Source organism: Patagioenas fasciata, chromosome 15 (genome assembly GCF_037038585.1).
Source record: "Patagioenas fasciata isolate bPatFas1 chromosome 15, bPatFas1.hap1, whole genome shotgun sequence".
NCBI lineage: Eukaryota > Metazoa > Chordata > Aves > Columbiformes > Columbidae > Patagioenas > Patagioenas fasciata.
Window position 1 is genome coordinate 7,627,818 of NC_092534.1, and position 21,532 is coordinate 7,649,349.

At 42.0% G+C, this 21,532-nt stretch overlaps 1 protein-coding gene across 4 annotated transcripts in view; it reads right to left on the reverse strand.

The window, feature by feature from the left end:
- ADCY9 (adenylate cyclase 9) overlaps positions 1–21,532 on the reverse strand; it is a 92,888-nt gene that overhangs the window by 37,874 nt on the left and 33,482 nt on the right. For 3 of the 4 annotated variants that reach the window (XR_011741430.1, XR_010652422.2, XM_065851000.2), the window contains exons 2-3: positions 9,295–9,467; positions 4,236–4,340 (exon numbers count right to left, since the gene is read on the reverse strand). Coding sequence is in view for 2 of the 4 variants with exons in the window: in XM_065851000.2 (XP_065707072.1) it covers positions 4,236–4,340; positions 9,295–9,467 (278 nt within the window). In the remaining 2 variants the exon portion in view is untranslated. The remainder of the gene's footprint in view (positions 1–4,235; positions 4,341–9,294; positions 9,468–21,532) is intronic. The other variant, XM_065851002.2, reaches the window with a different exon arrangement.

The window sequence follows — 21,532 nt, forward strand, 5'->3', positions numbered from 1 at the left end:
CACGTCTTCTGCAAGTACACGCCTGTTTAGGTGTCATCTTTTTGCTTTTTCTGTACCAAGTTTCCAAAGAGCAGAAAGCAAAGTACATTTTTACCCACGCAATGAAGAGCTACCACAAGCACAAATTTCATTCATTCATCTTAAGGTCAAGATTCTTCTAAAAAGCTTTTTAAATACCTACTTAAGCTGTGCTATCTATCCACAGGTCACAGACAGTCTGCTCTGACAGCCCCTGCTGATGCATCCCCTGACCACCACAGCCCCGCTGCCTCCAGACAGAGCTGCCTCCTCTCTCCTACCTGCGGGAACAGCCCTTTTGAGCATCTCATCACCCCACCAAAAAATTACCCTGCAACTTAAGCTACATTTTCTTCACTATTATATACTTATTCCTGGCTTTCTTTGCCTTTGCATTAGTTAATACTGCATTTTTAAATTCTGGCACCAGTTTGCAACACAGCTTAGGTACACAGTATTATCAATTCTACTTTCGGTCATTTGAGAACACAAATTATTTTAACCAAAATTACACTATTTTCATGGAACTGGAAGTTCCTTCTTTTACATTTTGTTTGATGTAGTCCAATATGCACTGAAGCAACTAAACAAAAAAATTAGACAACTAAGTATGGTTAGAATGAAAATGAACTGCAGTTAGTCAGGCTCATTTCTGAATGCAAACATATATCAAACTTGGCATATATGAATGTTCATCTCCCCCCTCCATGTCTTATCATTTATCACGTATCATTTATCCTTGTCCTGAAACCCACTCATGACAGAAGTTTCTTCATTCCTGCCTGTACAGCAGTGACAAGCTCCTCCAGAAGACTATTCTTGGATGCCACCACAGTGACCATAAATAAATACCACAAATATCATCACCGCCCCAACCGCGCACTGAAATATGTTACTTAGATCATAAAATCAACTTTGTTAAAGTTAAGAAATATCTGGTTTCTGGCTGTCCATGCAAAATTAATTCAACCTCCTTGTGTATGTATCCTGTAAAGCAAACTAGGCAGATGAGCAGAGGCAGGTTTAACAAAAGGTGCAGACGCGATCAGTGCTGATATGAGACTGATGGAGCAGCAGGAGAATGTCACCTTGTGCAGGGAAGAGACAGAAAGCGTTCAGGCTTGGCTCCCTGTCACTGCCAAGACTTCAACAGCTAAAAAGCCATAACAAGGTGTGTTGGAAATGTTCCCTGGAGCTCCAGGAAAAGCAGGAGGGAGGTGGCCTGTGCTTCCGCTTCCTCCCGCCACAGAGGGCTGCAGGATCCCCCCGTGGGCTGCCCTATGGAGGTGTGAGCCCCTAGAGCCACGTGCTGGGAGCCAGGAGGTGACAGGATTCCCAGTCCAGTCCTGTCCCTTCTACCACTCACAACAGCTGTTTTGGCAGCTTGCAGGTGTTCACAGCACAGTGACAGCAGCTGACAAAGTAGAATAGGAAATTCAATAGTTACCTTGGTGTGCTGCCAATGTTTTGCTAAATAACATAATCAACAGAAGACAAAGGTGATTTCAGCAACACATATCTCGGTAAAATCCAAACAAAACCCCTTGGACTGCAAAGGCACTTGTGTATGGCAGAAGACTTCACAGAGGCACAAGGCCTCACTTAAAAAGTCACCAGTTTCTTTCTAAGGGAAAACATCAGCAGCTTCAGAGCAAGCCCTGCTGCAAGTGTCCCAGGTTATCCAGCCCGCCCAGAGGGAACATGGCTACGGAGCACAGCCGTGCAGCAGCGCCAGGGGATCCTCTCTGCTTTGGGGATGAGGAGAACCAACAGAGGCAAACCAAAGAGAACTGTCCAGTAAGTTGCTACAAGTGAAGGATCTTCATTGTGCGGTGTGGTTTGGTTTTGTTTGTTTTATTTTTTAATTCATGTTAAAGATTATATTTGCTCAGAGCATTTCCCAGAACAACTTCAGGTCTAAAAAAAAAAAGGGGGGGAGCATAATTATCACCTTTTTTTCTTTTTCTGGTAAAGAATATTTGTCCTTTTCCACACCCTTGCAGCAGATGTCGTTACTTGAAAAGCAGTAAGTGAGAGAACACAGTTTTTGCTATTAATATAAGCAGTTCAAATAAAAGACAGGGACTCCTCTGCACTGTTTGCTTTCCCTGTCTGTTCTTCAAGTTCATCTGAAAAATGCAGCAAAAAACTCTGCTCTTTCAGAGAAGGTCAGCACGGACTTCGCTTGGCCTTTTCTCTTTAGCTCTTTGGCAAAGGCTCAAATCCCTAAGAAAATTCTTCTCTTCAGTCAGCTCAAGGTTTTCCTGCGCTGTCTCCATTCTGTTACTATTAACAGGAGGGGATTAGAGTGTGAAACTGCCTGTGTGTAAGGAGAAAATACCGATTTATTACGTGTTGTTAGGTCCAATGTTACTGCGGTTCCTGACGGCAACAGACTGTACAGGGGTTTTTGAGTGCTTCGAGGCTTGATGCACCATGTGACAGTTCATCAAATGACAGGGAGGCGCAAAAGGGTGTTGGGACGCACGGAGGTGCAAGGACACAGTTCACATCATGAACATTCCCTAAGGAGAGGGGACGTGAACGCTGTTGGGCCAGGTGCAGCAACGTGGTACAGGAAGGGAACAGAGACAGGTAAAGGGAGCTTACAGCTCTCCTTCCCAAGAAACCCGAGACTGCAAAGAAGATGGGGAAAACAAACGCCACTGCAACTTTGTGCATCTGTTCCTTAAGCTTTCAGTCAAACAGGCACCCCAGATGTACTGGTAGCCACTTAACTGGCCCAATTTTTGACTTAGTGATAACTAAACCAAATCAAAGCAGGACAAGGGATCTGGTCTCTACCAGTATGTTTCTTCCAGTGCAATTATGGACATTTTATTCAGTATGTACAGGCATCTTCTAAGGAGGACTTGCCGATTAACACACATGAAGCTAACACAGTTGTAGTAGGAAAAAACTTAAAGGATAACTCTGATGAAGACAACATACGACACGAGATAGTCAATACCTAAGGCAAATCTCTGCAGTCGGTTCCTGGAGATCCCTGGCCTGTGGGCAGAGGCAGCCTGGCGAAGCAGCATCACACACATACCATCTTGACAGCCTGGGCAGATCTCCCACAATGTTTTCTGTCTTAAAGATCTCATGCTGTTCCGAGCCCAGCACCTGCTGGCCACTCTGCTCTATCTCCCAAAGAGCTGAAGGGATTATTATTTCTTTTTCCTCAGCCTGTTTCCAAGGAACCCAGCACAGAACATGCTCTGTTGTGTTACATACCATTTCAGTCCAGTACAGTAAGGCAGTTCCTGCTTCTGAGCTTACAACTTAAGCATAGGAGACAACAGGTCAAATACAGGCAGAGAGCAGAGGGACACAGATTAATGCAGTAGCTCATCAGCAGAATAAGTGCTGGCAAGTTTCTCCATTAGCTCTATATGCAAGAAGAGTTGTAAAGACAGATGTGAAGAAAGCACCAAGATAGCTATCTCTGAACTTGTTTAAAAAATTATTGTCCCCAAGAAGGGAAACCATTAAAGTTATTTGAAAATAAAACAATCAGGTGATGAGCACTAGTATCCAGTCTGCATTTAGGCAGGAGCTTAATATTCAGGAAGGAGCGAGAGACAACAGGCAGAGCAGAAAAGCTATGAAGGCCATGAACAAAACGACAAATAGGCAACGTCTGGTATTGCAGAGGAAGTACACAGCTCCAGTGAGAATATCTAAGCAACAGGCAAGGAAAGCAATCTTGGCAGCAGCATGCTGAATATTTAAGATGCTGTATTTGTCGGTCAGAAAAAGGATGCAAACTGACTTAAGATGCCTGAATTTCAGCTGTGTTCATGAAAAGAAATTATTTTGTTGTAGCTCAGAGCTATGATACAGAAGACACTGGCAAGACATCGGTGTAACTTGTAGCAAGGTGACACACAGACACTGGCCTAAGGGATGGAGAGCGTGGTACTGTTTGTTGTTTGTGCCTCTTGCTTTGGGTATCCTCAACATAATTTAAAGAGTCCTAAGTTTAGTTCCTCCTCAGTATCAAAGTGGGCCCATAGAACTACCAGCAGTTTTGAAAACTGGGTGGGGGGGGGGGGGGCTCAACTAAATTTCAGAACACAACTACTCAAAATCAAAACTGTTTCTGCTGCTTAAGAGCTGGAATAAAGGAACAGCAACAGAAAAATGAGAAAGCTAACTGAAGCAGAGAAGTAAGGGAAAAGACGGGATAATACGATAAATACTTAAATTACCTTTGTACTGTTTTTATGCTCATCCTGACAACCATTTTGGATAGCTCCTTCGTCTATGCTGACATCGCAGTGGGGAACAAGGGTGGTACTACATGAAGGGCAAGGCTGCAATGAGACAAAAAATTTTAGCCAGGAACATTCTGGTGTCTTCGTAGTATTATGCAATTTATAATTCAGTCCACTTGTACACTTGCGGCATGGTTAGAAGATAAACAATGCTACAGAATGGGAAGCAGGGAGCAAAATTTGACTGGAACAGAACACACCATTTAAAAAATAGATCACAGATTTTCTGTTTACTGAAGCTAAATCTAACCCAGGAAAGCTTTACTGGTGTAAGATCACGGATATACTGTAATCACTGCATACTAGCAAAGGGCCTGCCCAAGAAGGAAACACTCTTTAGTGAGAGAAGTGCAGTTTTCTTGTTTAAAAACTGCCTGCAAAAGGGTCTGAATGGTAAAATGAGTGAAGACTTAGCACAAAATGCAGCACAATTCAAAAAAGCATGAAACATCACAATGCATTATGAACGGTACAGGGAAAGGGAAAGCAACAAATCTGAAACTAATACAGGGAAATACTTTTTCATATAGTGCTTTAAGACAGTAGAGTGGAGCTCAAGCTATTGTACATTATTGAAACCAAACATCCAGCAAATGCCACCAGAAACAAGGAATGCAAAACCACCAGGACTTGTAATAGCTGCAGGTTACACATTTGGGAAGTGACCTAGAATGTCACACTTCAGGTTTTAAAACGACCTAACCCCTTGGAGTTAAAATGTCATCTTCTTAAGGGAAATTAATCCCATATCTGTATCTTGCAAGTTCTTCATACTTTTCTCTGTCACATCTGAAACTGAATCACGTGCATGTTTAATTTTCAGGTTGTTCTGGTGCGGAACAGCCCGTTTCTCCCAGTCCACTCTTCCTGCGCTGCCAATGCCCTCGGCACCCAACAACACCTCTCAAAGGCTTTCACAAGGACGCTGAGTCTTCTTAGCGGCCAGCAAACCATCACATCTGCTGCTCCACAGGAGCACAGTCCAAGCTGGGGCACTGAAACTACTGTGAATTTCCTAATCTGGCATCAGATAAGCAAGTTACATCCAGTTCTGAACCCGTACAGTCTGAACAAATACAAGCACACTTGGAGAAATTATGAAGTTAGTTCTCAAATGGTTTTGTTTAAAAATAATCTAGAACTAAACATAATGAATGCCTTGGCCACTTTGGGAAAGGCAATATCAGACTGCTTTAAAAATTAATGTGACAACGGGCTAATAAGCCTTGTGTACTCCTAGACTGTTAGTTAGTAGATTTATCCATGGCAAAAGTCAGTTCACAGTAATCAAAACCAAATACCTCTAGTGAAAAATAAAGAAAATACTCCCTGTTTGATCTTGCTAATAAATCAGCAAGACCACCTCAAATACTTGACTCCTGGGGTTAAACAAGAACACAAAAATCTCAGACAATAAGCCTGAGCTTTAGAGAAGAGGTGGAAATCTGTCTTGATGTACCCTGTGTGTTCAAGTCGCTATAATTAACTTCATTCTCTGTTGCAGACATTCACACAAGCTCAGTGCATATGGGACCTCGTCATGACGAGTAATACCTTAATGCACTTCTGAAAAACACCAAGACAAGAAAAAGTACTTTCTGTTTTCATAACAAGCAACGATTAAGACATTTTTACAACAGCTTATGATTCACTGTCAAGTAAGGGATTTTGTAAAATACAATCAGGAAAATAAACTGAGAGCAAAACCGCGTAAGTAGGTTACAACGTTTTCATTGGAAAAAATCAGCTGCTGCAATAGATTTACTTATAGTTTTTAGTTTCTGTCTTCATCATTTTCATTATGTACATGCATTTTATCAACATTCATACTGCAACAAGTCTTGAAATTAAATGAACAACAGATATGCTGGAGGAGAGGAGGAAATGTAATTCCTTTCATGGATCAATAACTGCTGCATTCACCTTCCTGACTTTTCTTAACTAGAACTGCTAGGACATCTGTTCAAGCCCAAAATGCGAAAGTCATCCTTTACATCCAATATGGCCGCTTACTCCCTTCAAAACAAAAATATTTCAACTTGCCTTTAAGTTTGCCCCTCCTACTTAGTCTCTCTTGCAGAGCTGGAGTCATCTCCTCCTACACTGACACTGTTTACAGCTTTGTATTTAAAACAGTTGGCATGGAAGTCATGATTCATTTGCAAATTATTATCTCCAGACTCTACCAGCAAGCTGCAGGCTTAAAAAAAAAATTAAATAAAAATCATCCCCCCCCCAACAAATCTGTAAAAAAGAAAAACACTCCTTTTCAAAAATTGTGCTTGATCTGTGATTAAATTGCACAGTTATTATTTATGGGGATTTATATATATATATATAGAGAGAGATATAGTTGTTTTGGGTTTTTTTTTAACACTGTAAGGCCTATTCTAGTATGGCTGGCAAATCAAACACTCGTTGCAAGCTTGACCCAGCCTTCTCAGTCCGCAGCCATTCCCATAACACGCAGCAGAGAGAAGGCTGGTGCACACGTGCATTTGAAAGCGTGCTGTGGGGTCTGGAATACCTGTCCCAAGCCATGTTGTGAGAAGCAAGTACACTTTGCGCTCCTGCACTGCAACTACAGTGACAGAACATGTTTTTAAGTAAGTGCTCAGCATTGCCACGATTGCTTCCTCACTATGCTGTCCACATTCTGACACAGTTTGTGACATGTATTGTATGGATGCGCATCAGGCAGCGGGGAAAGCTGAGTTTGGGGTCATGCAAAATTGACTCCAGCATTGGTGTATTTTGGTCAAGTCAGACACACTATTTTCCAAGAGCTGTGAGGCTGCTTAGGAGATCACTGGCCAGACCTGCAGTACTCCTGGAGATTAACACAAACAGGTACCTCTAAGTATAAATTCGATGCAGTAGCTTTAGCACAGGGTAGACAGGGTATCCAAGAAGGCTGAAACTGAGCTGGCACTTGCCCTGGATGCTCTTCTGAAGCAGCTTCTTTTAGATTCTCCTTCACTTGTTTGGACAGCCATGCTTGCACTTTTGCACTGTGTAAATCATCATTCAGCTTTTAAACAGCAATTAACACCCAGCCAAGATGGTCCCAGAGCACAAAAATTGGGGACTAGGCAGTAAACAAAACATTGTGGGTCAGCAGCACACCTCCACATTGCATCCTAGCTGTTCAGGAATAGCAGTGCCCCTCTATCTACCCTCTGCAGAGTAAGTCACCCCATTTTTTATAAAACACCATAGCTGATCTTTAACAACAGATTTAATTTTGGACTTGGATCATTTTAACAAGAAGTACCACAAGTTAATAGATAACAAATCTTATCAAATCCTAGCTGCAGTCAGGCCAGCCCTGTAGTTCACTGTAGTTTCACAGCCCTCTGGTTACAGCTTACTTCGCTGTCTGACACTAACAGAGCGTCCTCGCTTCCTCTCAGAACAGCACCCTTAGTGTTATGGTTTTAATCCCTCCTCTCTCCTCCCCGCTCCACAGACAGGCAGCTCAGTAACACTGCTCCACCTGGTACCTTTGTCTTCCTTCACTACTTGAAATAAGAGAGTTTCTGCCCCTCATTGTCACACCCGTACCTCTGCATGACCACGCACTGGGCAGCACAGACAGGTTTATTTGTACAGATACCCACTGACTGCTCTCAGATGTATTTTCCTACCTTATTCACTAGTACCTTCTCTGAAAGACAAGAGAGAGGTGCAGAGCTGGAGCCTGAGCGATGCAAAAAATATTCTTTCTTACACAGGAGAAGGAATAGAAAATTATCACCAGTAACCCGGATGCAGTCAAACCACATATAGTGCAATATTTTGGGGAGGGACAGATACCTTCCGTAGTTAAACAGTCCTGCCTTGCTCTCTAAAGGAGCTCATTTAACTTTGGACCATATACTTGGGCCAGCCTTCCAGCTGATCTCACTTGTGATCCATTGTTTTTACTCCAAAACTTAAAACCAGGCACAGAGGCAGGGTTAAGGTGCCCTACTCGTACTCTCCTGACCCAGACAACATACAAGCCACAAAAACGGAGTAGCATGGAAGTCACCCCATATCCATGCTGTCAGGTCTATCTCAAAACCCAGTTGAAGAGATCCTCTCAGGACTAAATGCACTGGGACAGTGACCTGCAGGTGACAACCCATGGTTCTGACATTTGTGCCCACCTTGGGTAACCCAGGGCGAGGAACTCTCAGCACAAATGAAAACAGAGGATAGACATCTGTTGTTTGGGAAATCTGTTCTGAGCTGGAAGATGGAGAGTAACAGCACAGCTTCAAAGCAATACACATTGTTTCACAGATTTCCTTGTCAAGAGATCTTGTGAGAGGTGTGAACATAACAAAATGTCATCATTTCTCTAAGCTGAATCCACACAAATCATGGCCCTCAGTTATAGATACAGGTTTCTAGAGCAAGCAGCTCAAACACTATCTCATAGCCTATGAGAGCAGTTTCTCCCACAACACAAACAATCCTGTTATCATTCTGCGGGGATGCTTGTTACACAGTCCTATGAAAGGGCTCACAGGCACGCGACACGCACAAGAGAGGAACAGCAGGAGCAGGGTGCAGCAAAGCAGAAAATCACAGAAGTTACAGTAGCTGCTTAAAGTATATTCTTTATTCTCCCCTAAAAATCGAGACCATTGAAAATGCAGCATTGACCTCCAAGTCCTGAAATATTAAAAAAATTATTTATTTGAAACCACATTTTAAAAGTGTTCACCTTACTTCAGGGCTTGCTTTTAAACTGGTGAGGCATTTCACCTCAATTTTTTTTCTGTCCCTCAAACTACATTTTGTCACTACATGTATATGCACACACACATATATATATATATATACAAATATGTATATACACACACACAAATATATATATATATATATACACACAAATATATAAACCAGTGCTTAAGCAAACCTGTGATGTTCTCCCATCCGCACTTCTGTCCCTGGTTTGCACAGTTTGAGATCTATGCTGCTTGGCTTTGGAACAAGAACTCACCTTAGTTTTTTCTGCATGTTTGAGAGTCTTTGTCAAGTCAGTGGTGTTCTCAGCTGATGACGCTCCCTGTATCCTGGCTCCATCTCCAGGTTCCAAGCCGGGCAGCAGCGTTTGCGAGCAGCTGCAGTGGGGCTCCTTCACCTTATGACCAGAGATCAGGTAAGTCTTCAAACCTACAGAAAAAAAAAGAAATGAACAGTCAGAACCATAGAAAGACCAAAATAACAACCACCAGGAATATAAAGATGCTCTGTGTAAAGTGGTGGCAATTAGGATTGCCCAACATCTGCTGCTGTCCCAGACACAGGAGACTAACACAGCAACAGCCAGGACTGACATTATTGCATTTGCACTGATGAACTTCTGAAAAAGAGCTAAGACCTTACGTATCCACTTCCAAGTTGCAATTTGAGCTCTCATACTAAGTCTTTACTTCCGCGAGGGATTTGCAGCCTGTTTTTCAGTGATACCTGTATAAATATTCTACTTCTGAAAAATGATATGTATTCCTCCACTTGCACTCTCCATTTGTCAGAGATATGTTGCGAAGATTGCTTCATGCTGGTAGCACACTGAGAAAGGAAATGGCGTTTAAGTGTGAGAAATTCTGATGGGTTTTCATAGTTAGTGCAGACTTCACATTTTTAAAGAACAAAATCAATCTCTCTCATGTACACCCACACGCGCTCTCTGCAACTGTTGTACGAATTGAATCGTAATTGGAAAGCAGATCCAATATTAAAGGCCAGGCTGGTAAATACCATGTTGTGTCAAGCTGAGTTGTATCAAAAACCTGTTCAAAAAATAAAAGATCTGAATTTCATTTAGAATATTCCTTATTTTACTTCCCTGAAACTTTGCATTGTGATGTTTTGGGTTATTTCTAGGCACAAAGACTAAGAAGACTACTAACCACGCTTCTTTCTGAATTCAAATGAGTTAATTTTATTGCCACTGTACAGGCAGTCTCCCACTCAGCAAGGAAGGGCACTGATGTGCTCCGAAAGTGCGTCGGTCATCAGCTCGCAGAACTGGAAAGCACTTGTTGTGTTGTGATGCCGGAGCCTGCTGTCCCGCGTGGTTCTGCAGCCGACCTCTTGCTCACGGGGTGGCTGCTGGGCTTGTATTCGGGTCAGCTGCGCATCACCCCCTCCCTTGTCCTGACACTTGTCAACCAGCCACCGCCAGACACGTGACTGTCACAGCCATCGACCGCGCTCAATTGCCTCTGTCCATAGGAGGAAAGCTGGAGACAAATATGTCAAGCTGCAGCCCTTGGAAGAGGGCAGGTTTCTGTTCCTTATGATAAGGTCATTCTCTCATAAACTTCTTTACAGGCAGAAAATCATATTCTATAAACCATTTATTTTGGTCTGTAGTATGTCACACGGACAGCACTCTGTAACCTTTCCAATAAAAGTATGTTAGACATACTAATAACAATCTTGTCACTTCTGTTTATTCCACCAGCAACTTAAACTCCTGAACACTTCTTCAACCAACACAGAAACCCACATCCATATCGACCATTTCAACCTCGGGCTCAAAAGCCGCTGGGAAAGCTACAGTGCTGTCACACAGTGCCCCAAATTCTGGAGCATTCGCTTGTGAATTTGAGATGTTATGCTATAGCCAATCTTTATTTTTATACCATTTATAGTAGCACTGGATTTTATTTGGCAGTGCCACTTAATAAAATCCTGAGCTGCTGCTGGCTTCCAGATGTAGGGCTGTTTCCTTCGAACTCATATTGATGGGGGCTGTCATGTAAGGAACTCACCACAATTGGCTTACAATTGTATGTTTGCTGTGGTAAAAGCTGGAGCATTAAGATTACTACTCCTGTTTTCAAAAGCTACCTTAAACAGGATTATTTTACCATTCCTATTATTCCTCTATTTTTTTTTTCTAAACCACCACTTAAAAAATAGATATATTTTTGTAAAAGCACTTCTTATGTTCTTACTGCACTGCGTGGCATAATTACTTTGTCAATCTGTTGCATGCAGTAAAATTATCTCCAGTTTGAGCTCCACGCTGAGGAAAAAGGGCACAATGCGCCAGTAACTGCAAATGTGTTTGGGAAAGCAGAATCCACTCTTGCCCCAACCTGAAAACGCAGTGGCTGCAGATCCCAGGCTCTGCTGCTCGCACCAGCTGTGTCCCATTGGTTTTGGCTGCAGGATTGGCTAAAACGGCTGCTCTTTGGCACCAAGAACTGTAAGGATCTCTTTACTAACTCCTTGTGCTCTCCAGTCCCACCACATCCACCAAACAAGGAGCGTTACTCAAAATGGGTAATCAAGTTCTTTTTAGAACTTGACTAACATTGCCTGCCTAATACTTTGTTTGTTATTAAATGTTTCTTATGATAGCAAAATTCAATTTGCTTTAGTATTCCTTGTAAATCTATGACACTTCACAAAGCGACTCCTTCGTTCAGTCTGAAATATTTCGGTATTAAAAAAAGGGGTCATTAATTCAGTAGAACTGTGTCGATAAAACTAAAATGTATTATACAAGAACAGTATTCTTCCTCCTTCTACATCTCCAGTGAATTACTACAATCAACATTGTAATTTTCCATACAAATGGTGTACGCAGTGAAAAACATGCACACCACCATGTAGCACATTTAAATCAATTAGGTAACACAACAAAATTAAATGAATAATACAGCAACGGAGGAGCTGCTATTTTATGTGAAAACCAGCAAACGTGGTGCAATTTTTGGTCTGTGTTGCTGCGCAACGATGTAAGTCAAGACATGGCAATGAAGAAAGTGTTACAAGATGCTTGTACTATTTATAAAGGCAAAGCTCACCCTTTGTTTCCCTCCTGCCATTCCCAATCTTACACTCACTCCCTTCCCTCAAATTGATTCAAAATAAATGCTCAAAAATAACACGACCTCAAGCTGCCTGATAGCGAATCTGTACTCTGGCAGGTTTTATCCTGCAACGCATTTCTGCTTCTTCCAGAGATGGCTCTTGGAAACAAAGACGGGGAACTGGCTACAACAATGCAGCCCCAACACACCAATTTAATCTATACAGTGTTTCTGCCTTGGGGAAAAAATGAGCTACATCATTTATCTTTGAGAAACACAAGCCATTTCCTTCACTTGTCTTTAAGCATTATAAGGAGTAACAGCTCCTGCATGCTGAGCAAAAACACTCATTTATTGAACTCAACCATTTTGAACATTGACATGGCGGTGTTTGTGAAGCGCATTTTTGACCAAACGGTTAACAAGTGAGATCTCCACAGAACTACGGTGGATTTTAGTCCTACTACCACCGCATTTCAGAAGCATTTGGAAATTTCTGTACTTGGTTCCTTTCTTCAGTTCACTTTTCTTTTGACCAGTGGTACTTCTCTGAACTTAAACAAAGAGAAAACCATCCCAAACGTTGAAAAATACTAATAACAATTAAAAAACCCATACACATGCATTCACACACAGATTATTTTCTCTATGCACAAAAACAAACAAAGGCATAAATAAGGCCACGTATAAACATTCATCTTCAACCTGGTTTTGGTGCCCCTGCCAGTGCAGGTCAGACTCAGTTGGGTCGGGCTGGCTCTGGAGCTGTTTGCACAGAAAAACCGCCCCAGGTCATTAGTGGAAAGTCACCTACTGGGAAGGAACAGGGACAGGGAGAGATGTTCTGGTGCTTCAAGTCCTTAATTAAGTCATTAATTCCCTTCCATTCAGTTCATTTATCCTCATGACTTCAGGACAGAAGCTGCTGTTCGGCCTGTCTAATCTTTTTCGTACATCAGCAGAGGGCAACCCACCATGCCTTGCTGAAAGATGGGATGTGTTCTCCCCCAGGAGATCTCAAAAGATGAGGGATTAATACAAAAGCTGGTGAGCAATTCCTTGGTAAGATAAGATCCAAGTTTCAATTTTTGATGCTCCACCTGTATGGAACTGAAACTTTTTAGCCCTCTATTGACAGTGGCCGGGAGAATTACTTCACAGCAAACTTTTCACGTCTCTAACAAACTTCAAATGCTTTTGAAACCCTTTTTAGCACTGATTCTAACAGACACCAAAAAACAATGGCAACATTTTAGTCATGGTCTTACTGATTCATTTAATAAAAATATAATCTCACTCCGATTATATATTCCTGTTCTTCCCTCCATGAATCACTTCACTTTTTTAGTTGCAGTACAGAGAAACAGCATTTAACGAGCAGATGACATCCCTTTTCAGAATAACTGCTTCCTTCTGTTCTCTAAGACTAGGAACATTCCCTGATTGATGTAACAAAATCCAAATTATATTAATTATGCCTCTTTTACCAAATAGCTTTATATTAACAACTCTCCATTATTTATCTCTCCATCATTTCCCTTAGTGTCTACACAATTATATCATTTAATCACATTACTTTCCAAATAATTATTAAGTATAAATTTACAAACCTAATTGAGCTTGATTTTCACGGCCCTTTACTTTTGTATTATCTTAGCTCACGAAGTTAGAATTTGCAAGAAAACTGTTTCGTCATGTAAAACCCAGCAACTGTGACTCTCACGTGAGAGCAAGCTGGACACAACGAGAACATGAAATGCTGCTCCAAATACATGTGCGCTAGAAACTGAAGGACAGAAACTTCCACTTCGTATTTCACTAGAGAGCAAATCTGAAAACGATGGATCGGAAATGTAAAATCCTTTTCCTAGACAGACTCCGTAGCCAATGTAAGACTGATGGACTGATGCATCTTCAAAGAGGTACCAGTGACCGATCTGAATGTTATGCCAAGAACAGTACAACTTTAAATGTAAATAAGGGTCATTACTTCTATTTTTTTTTTCTATTTTGCAGTCTTAATTTGGCTAAACATTGTTACACCTAAGAAATAACTTCATCATGGTTTTCTTCTTGAAGCTTCTAATGTAATGATTACAACATTTGCTTATGTCAAAACAAAGAGAAGCAAAAGCTCCGAGGAATGTCCTCACCTAACAAGAACACCTGGTAAATGCAAACTGGATCATCAAAGGGGCTGTGATAACCCTGCAAAACACCTTTTGGTCAACTGCAATGTCACAGTTGTGAAAGCAGAAATCCTCTGCTCTAGTAGTTATTCTACATCACAACTCGCTGGAGTCGTTCTGACTTCGAAGCTCAACTTTACGCTTTTGGTTTTCAGAAAGTTTGGCTTGTAAAGGCCTATAGGAACATTTTGAATTTCAAGGAAGCAACTACATTGTAATTAGATTGCTTGGAGAGAAAAAAATTACAACAGGGAAAAAAAATAATAATGATTTGCTAAAAAATTAATAAATTTCTGTTGGAAGCTCTGAAGCAGCCCAGAACTCATGAGACTGTGCAGAAAGAGGCCACTTACAGGACAAGTCCTCCCTGAAGAGGTATGAATGGGCAGCGGACCAAACATCCGCTTGCCCACGCTGAACAGAGAGTGCAGAGCTTCCAAGGCAGAACCTTCCAGGCTCCCCAAAGGCATCAGCCCAGGATGCAGAGTTATTAGCCTGATCTTCTACTGCAAGAGGAGCAGCTTTTCCAGCAAGTTTACAAGATGCTCCAAGACTGGAAACACTTGCCTAACCCCGGCTGCCAGCAGTGCCTGACAGGCTGTGCCCAACAGACTTTACCCAATTTCCTGATGGAACTACCAGCAGTCGCATTTAAACACCACTAGACACAGCATTTAAAAAAGTGCTGTGCTCCCTCAACCGCCGGGAAGATCCAAGAAAAAGGAAGGAGCACTTAACCTGATATTTTAAGTTTAAACTTCACTCCAGCTCCAAGGCTGTAATAGCTCCCACCCCACTCACACCCATGGGGCACTGCTTTTGCGTGCTTCTGACCACAAACTCACAGTTCCCTCATTTTTACTCTTTCTAGACCTTCACCTTTTTCACCACCTCCCCAGATAAACTAAACAGGATTTTCAGAGAGAAGTAAAACATATTTCCATAACCCTACAGAGCAAATGCACATTTACTTTATTCTTTTAGACAACTTCCCCAAAGTCACTGAGAATTCCTTCACTTTCAGGCACAGCATCTCTTTTGCTGTCCTTCCTCCAGGTACCAGGGGCAGCCCAAAAAGCCTGCACCTCTCCCTTGGCACACAACCTGATCTCTCAGGTTCCACAGGTGAGCTTAGTGCTGCCAGGTATCAGGGTGGCAGAGTTGCTCCTTGCAGGAGACCCCAGACAGACGGGTCCTGCCTTGCACGGTCCCTTCCTATTGTCTCCACAGCCCAAAGGAATCTGGTCCCGCAGAGCAAAGGTCAGCAGGCTTCTTCACACACAACTGGGGAAGACTTCTATGTTAATTCTCACAAGCCCTAAACAAAACGCTTGCACATTTCTACTGCTCCTGCATGATGTATGGTTGGTGTGTAACACTACACATCACAGCAGTTTACCAAACACTCCAATATTATTAAATACAAGCCCCAAAGCCCCACACTGTGATATCGATCCTTCTTGAAAAATAGTGGTGGAAATGACAGGAAAGTCAGGCACAACGCAGCCACTTACCAGACCAGTAGGATATATAGAATGACATAAAAATTATTTCATGAATATTTTGTTTTAAAGCCCTAAAAATACTCTTCAGTATTGTCCTGCTGTAGTCCTAAATTTCAGCCTTTAATCTCCAGATATTTTAGCAATATAGCTGTAAACCAAACTCACATCACTGTCTTTCATATCAACGGGCATTTTCTGCCACTCACATTGCAGAACTGTGCAAGATGACATCAGATGATTTTACAAAAAACAAAACTAATTTTCTCCCACCTGCAAAGCTGCATTTGTGATAAAGCCAGACCTACCCTCCAACCCATAGAAACCACTTCCAGTTCAGAAAAACAAACAAAAAAAAAGGCACATAACCCAAAACACCTGGATTCTAACAAACCAGCCTACCTAGAAAAGCACTTTGTATGTACGGAGCAGCATTTCCTGTGGCTAAAGTTAGAAAGGGAATTTATGAGCCAACTTGTTATCTTAGGTCTCTGGAAAGCAGCAACAGTGACAATAAGAAACAGAACTTTATAGACTGAAAACACAAAAGAAACTCCAAAAAACAAAACCCCAAACCTATCTTCATAATCTCCAAAGATGAATTGCAAAAGGCCAGAGAAACCAAAGGCATCTTCTATATTATGGAAAACCACTGCTCAACAAAAGAGGCGAAGAAAAGCAAAGTGTTTACTTTTGAGCAACAACGGTAGGCTTAGAAAATGCTGATCAACAACATATGTGTAATTTTAGTATTTAACGTTGGCCAGTTTTAAGTGGGGAACCTTATACCTGATCCCACAATCTACATTTATAGTTAAACCGGAGAAATCAAGTTGCAGGCTGCTGGTCTATCCTCCTTCAGTCTCTTTTATGTTTTTCTCACCTCTGTAAGTAAAAAACAAACACCAAACAAAACCCTGAAAAATACTGGGGAGAGAACGCCTCGGCAAACCCAGCTCAAACACAATGGTCTAGCTACCACTGTTGGCTCAGGAACATATTTACATCCAGCTTTAAAGTCTCTACTAGCAAAATGAAAGATGGGCTGGTGAGTGAGACCCGTCCTCATCCTGGGGTTTACGATTGCCCTTATTTACTTTCTGCTCCACGGTGCCCACGCGCCACTGATCACGGTTTGAAAATAAACGGCTGACGAGTGCACTCACTGGAATTACTCTCTGAGTTTTGAACTGATTTTTTACTCACTACAGTTCACAACTTGACACCTTAACAAGAGAGAAGAGTCCACGTGATTCAGAAGGCACGCCTGGGATTCTTCAGTCCTGCCAGGGAAATAGCGCACTCCACGAGAGAAGCCAGAAGCCCAGCAAATTTAGCAATGTGTTGCAGATAAAAAGATTATCTCTGTCTTAAGGATTCCTCACAAAATCTAAGAGATACAGGATGTTCCTACATCTAAAGCAAAAAGATGGCCTAACTCCAGCTCTATGACTGACTGGCTTTTACTTACTGCTCAGTCCTCCTGTAAACTCGCCTGCAGACTTGGTCTCTGCAACACCTTTGTGAAAACAAATGCCATGGTACAATTACATGCACCGAAAAGCATCTGCTATTATCTTCTTGGCATTATTTTTTTTCACATTTATTGACTATCCCTTTGCCCTCTGTGTTAATTTTAACAGCTGAGAAGGAATCTGTATGATGAGGGAAAACAAAATTTTTGAACAATACAACTGCCCAAACAAGAGTCAACCAGGCACACATGGGCACAGCTTTTTCACAGGGTTCAAACTTCTGCAAAAATGGCAATATTCCTACCACAGAATACCTTTTCTGAAAATACACCTAAAGAATAATGAATCAGAAATCAAATCTAACTATGAATAGAGCCCGTTTAGAAATTCAACGCTGGCTTCACTGGGTTGTGACTGAGGAGCAGACAGGACACAGCAGTGGGTGCAGACGGAGCAGCCCCAGGAACCCCCTGCACAGCACTGCCCGCCTCCCCCCGACACCCGCGCACATGGAGCCGTACAGCCCGCTGTGCACCGCTGCGCTGATGTAAAGCGGATGTCAATACATTTCAGTTACACAACCTGTCTGTTTCAGCATGCTATGGACTCTGTTCTTTACGAAAAATGATAAGGTGACAACACTGGCTTTTGAAGACATTATAGAGAAATGTTTTCTTACAGTTTTTTGTTTAGGGTGTTGACGTGGGTTTGGGGTTCCCCCCCGACTCATAGTTGACAAGAGTGTACCTCAAAGTTCAAGGCTGCTTAGCCTTCCATTTTAATAAATGCAGGACCACACATTGAGACCCAGGAGTTCCTCAGGAACGCACCAGCATTATGTGCATCCCTGTACTTAGATCAAATCACTGCAAGAGGCCCAGCCACAAGAACAGCACGGGAACGAGGAAGATGATGGAGGGAGCCCTTGCACGGAGCCTCCCCTACAGCCACTTCAATCCAAGCTTTCGGTCACGCATCTGTCAATGTTTCTTTCCCTGGTGAATTTGCACATGTGGGAAGTTCTGATGTTCCAGATCGCAACGATCCTTTGGGGATATGTGGCATATACTTCCAAAACTTCCTTTTATTATAAACAAAAAAGCGTTTCCAACTTAAAACTACATTTTACTGTGGGAGGGAAACAAACAATCAGAAAACTGCACAGAGGATATCTCCAAGGCACGGACTTCAGCCAATCTGTTTAAACAACAGCGTTATAAAACAGAGATCTACAGATAGACGAGGATTTTTCAAGAAAAATTCCACTCCTCTAGATGAGACAATTATACAAAGCCACAAGCATTCCAGGAAGACATCCTATATATTAAGTTTTCTTCTGGCTGCCATACCTTAAGAATTATGGATGGTCATACCAGCTTCTGCTAAATATAGGTAGAATTTAATAAGATGAAGAGAAAGAGACTCCAAGTGAAAGTTTCACCAGCTCCAGGCTCTTGGGAATGAGAATTTATTAATTTTAAACTAAAAAGGCATGGCCGGATTGAAGGCAGTTAGAAGTTTAAGAAATCCCACCCAGGAAAATTTCACTGGGGACTGGAAGATGCCACCTATCTTCCTGACTGATATTTTAGAAGTGATGAATAGCAAGCGCGCAGGATGCACAAAAGGATTCCAATTAAAAAAACAATAGTCTGATGCAACTGAATCCTGCTCCGGCCCGTGGTAACAGAGTGAGCTATTGTGGCTCTTGGTACTAAAATTTTTTTAATAGACTCCAGACAAGAGCACGCACCAATTTAAACAAGACTTCCGAAGTCTATTTTGTTACACTGGTGCAATCTCTTTGTGTTGACAGGACTACAATCAGGCAAATTCTTTCCCTGTTGCATAATGCAGGTAGTCTGGATCTGACATGCTAAATCAGCATTTTATTTAAGCCAGGACAATCCTACGGGCTAATTAGGCCTTCATAAACTGTCGTGCAGCTGCACTGCTCTCTATGGACTTGTAGGCAAGTAAACCTAAATCAACTAACAAACATGGGCAGATCTACTACGAGCTGGTGGGCTCCTCACATTGGAACTTTTTTGGTTGATCATAGTCAAAAATTGACAGTCTGACATTTAAAAGGTAAAGACCGGATGTCACATCAGCAGCAGCAGCAGTTTTAAGATTTTTTTTCCAAGCAACTGATCAAACAATATTGAAAACACACAGCAAGCACTCACATCTTAAGTCAAAATGAAAACGTATAATCTCAGGCATCTTTGTGATCACATACAAGAAAACTAACTCATATGTTTCCAAATATCCATCACACGCTGGTAAGAATGACCCTTCTCATTTAACCTTTCCTCAGTACTGGCTATGCACATGTGGAACTTGCCACCTCTTCCCATTACAAAAAGCACTAACAAGGTAAAAGCAATTAATTGAGAAGGCATGGCAGGGCTTTGGGAAATGCACAGCTCTGGATCTGCTATGCAGCCTCACCGCACACTCTGGCCAGCTTTGCTCCACGCCTGTTTATTTGTACTGGAGCATCTTAAGGGACAAAAGTAACATTTCACAAAAAATACTGACGATACCTCACATAACAGTTCATAACTTGATTAGCCCAAGTCACACTCCGAGAACATAAACGATGTGTTCTTAAGAGACAAAAAGTAAAAGAAATAAATCTGCATATCATAGATAACTCATGCATTACAAATAAGAGGATATTATTTTCTTTTAAAATTACATCTCAGTTTTCAAAGATCATCACTTTTATCTTTGTCATCAAAGCCTGCCAGCACAGTTTGAAGAACTAATGTTCAGATCAAGAATTTGGTAAATACGTTTTATTGTTGTTAAATTGATTAATAATGATCTTTTGTTCCCCCATCCAAGCTCTGTTGCTCTTCAGCCAGAACTGAAGAGCTACCTAGTGAGCAAGCACAGCTTTTGCAGAGCCTGCAAATAACGCTGCTCATCATTATATTTCAACAACATGGCAATCCAGCAATCCCTGTCCCAGGCTGTGGGAATCATGCAAGCTTAGAGATATTAATATTTATTCAAATGGGCTACAAGAAATTCAATAAATAGAAATTACGTTGCAGTACTGAATTCAGTCATGTCACAATTCCCCCAACATTGTGCCTTGTGCAATACAAACAGGCGGTTGTAATTCCAGGTAAGTTGTTACTCATAACTTATGCACCACTTGTTTACATGTGGTTGACAGTTCTAAATGGTTACTAATTCAGTACAGAAATATAAAACTAATGCAAATAAAACTGCTGCAGGAGGCACTTCAGAATAACAATATATAGCAGTAGTATAAAAACTGGGAAGGTGGTGAAGAAGAAATTCTTAAGTGCAGCCACCACCTAGGTACGTATCACTATGCAGCTGTAATTTTAATTTAATTGGCAAACTCCAGCCACTGAGTATTTACAGTGTTCCTAGCACAAAAGAAAGATTAATTCAAGGGCCACTGCTGAGAACAGCTACTGAGTGTTTTGTCTCCCCCAAGCAGAGAGAATCATCTTTTCAGTTTATTCCCCCTCCTTGAGTAAAATATATAAACAACCTCTCCTCAAAATAAAAAGAATTTAAAAGCCACAAAACAAAGTTAAATAGGAAATATTTCCAGGACTATGTTTATTCGCACAGTCAAAGCGTTTCTGAGATTCCTTCCATTTCCGCCCTGTATGGCACTCAATCTCTAGTCCTGACACGACACATTGACCGTCCTCTTCCTCTGCACGTGGCAGCCGTGGCTTCAGGCTCCAGGGTGGATCCACAACACGGATCCCTTTTACTCGGGACATGGCACTAAACCCACCCCGGAGACTGATCGTGTGTTGTTACATGTGGAGCAGACCCTCAAGCACACGACGGCTCCTGCGATGGCCGGTTGCAGACAGAACCCACCACCTGGTGAGAAGGCGGCCGTGCTCTTGGCCGGTTACGCTGGTGAGACAGACACAGCAGCCTCTCCACTGGAAGAGTCTTAGCCAACAGCTGACTCTACTTTCAGTTGTTTTCAGCCTGTGATCCTTAGACTCTGAATTTATGGAGTAGTTATTAAGCATCTGTGAACAAAAATCAAGGAAAAGGAGCCTGCTGAGAGCTGGCTTTGAGTCTCTAAGCATGCTGAAGCACCCGTACTCATAGGAGGCTGCAAGCCAGAAGAGGCTGAAAACCACCATAACAAGGGATTTTCTCTAGGGCATCTTCTACTGCCCTCTCCCACTATATCACTGTCCAATGGAGTACATCACATCTCTTGTT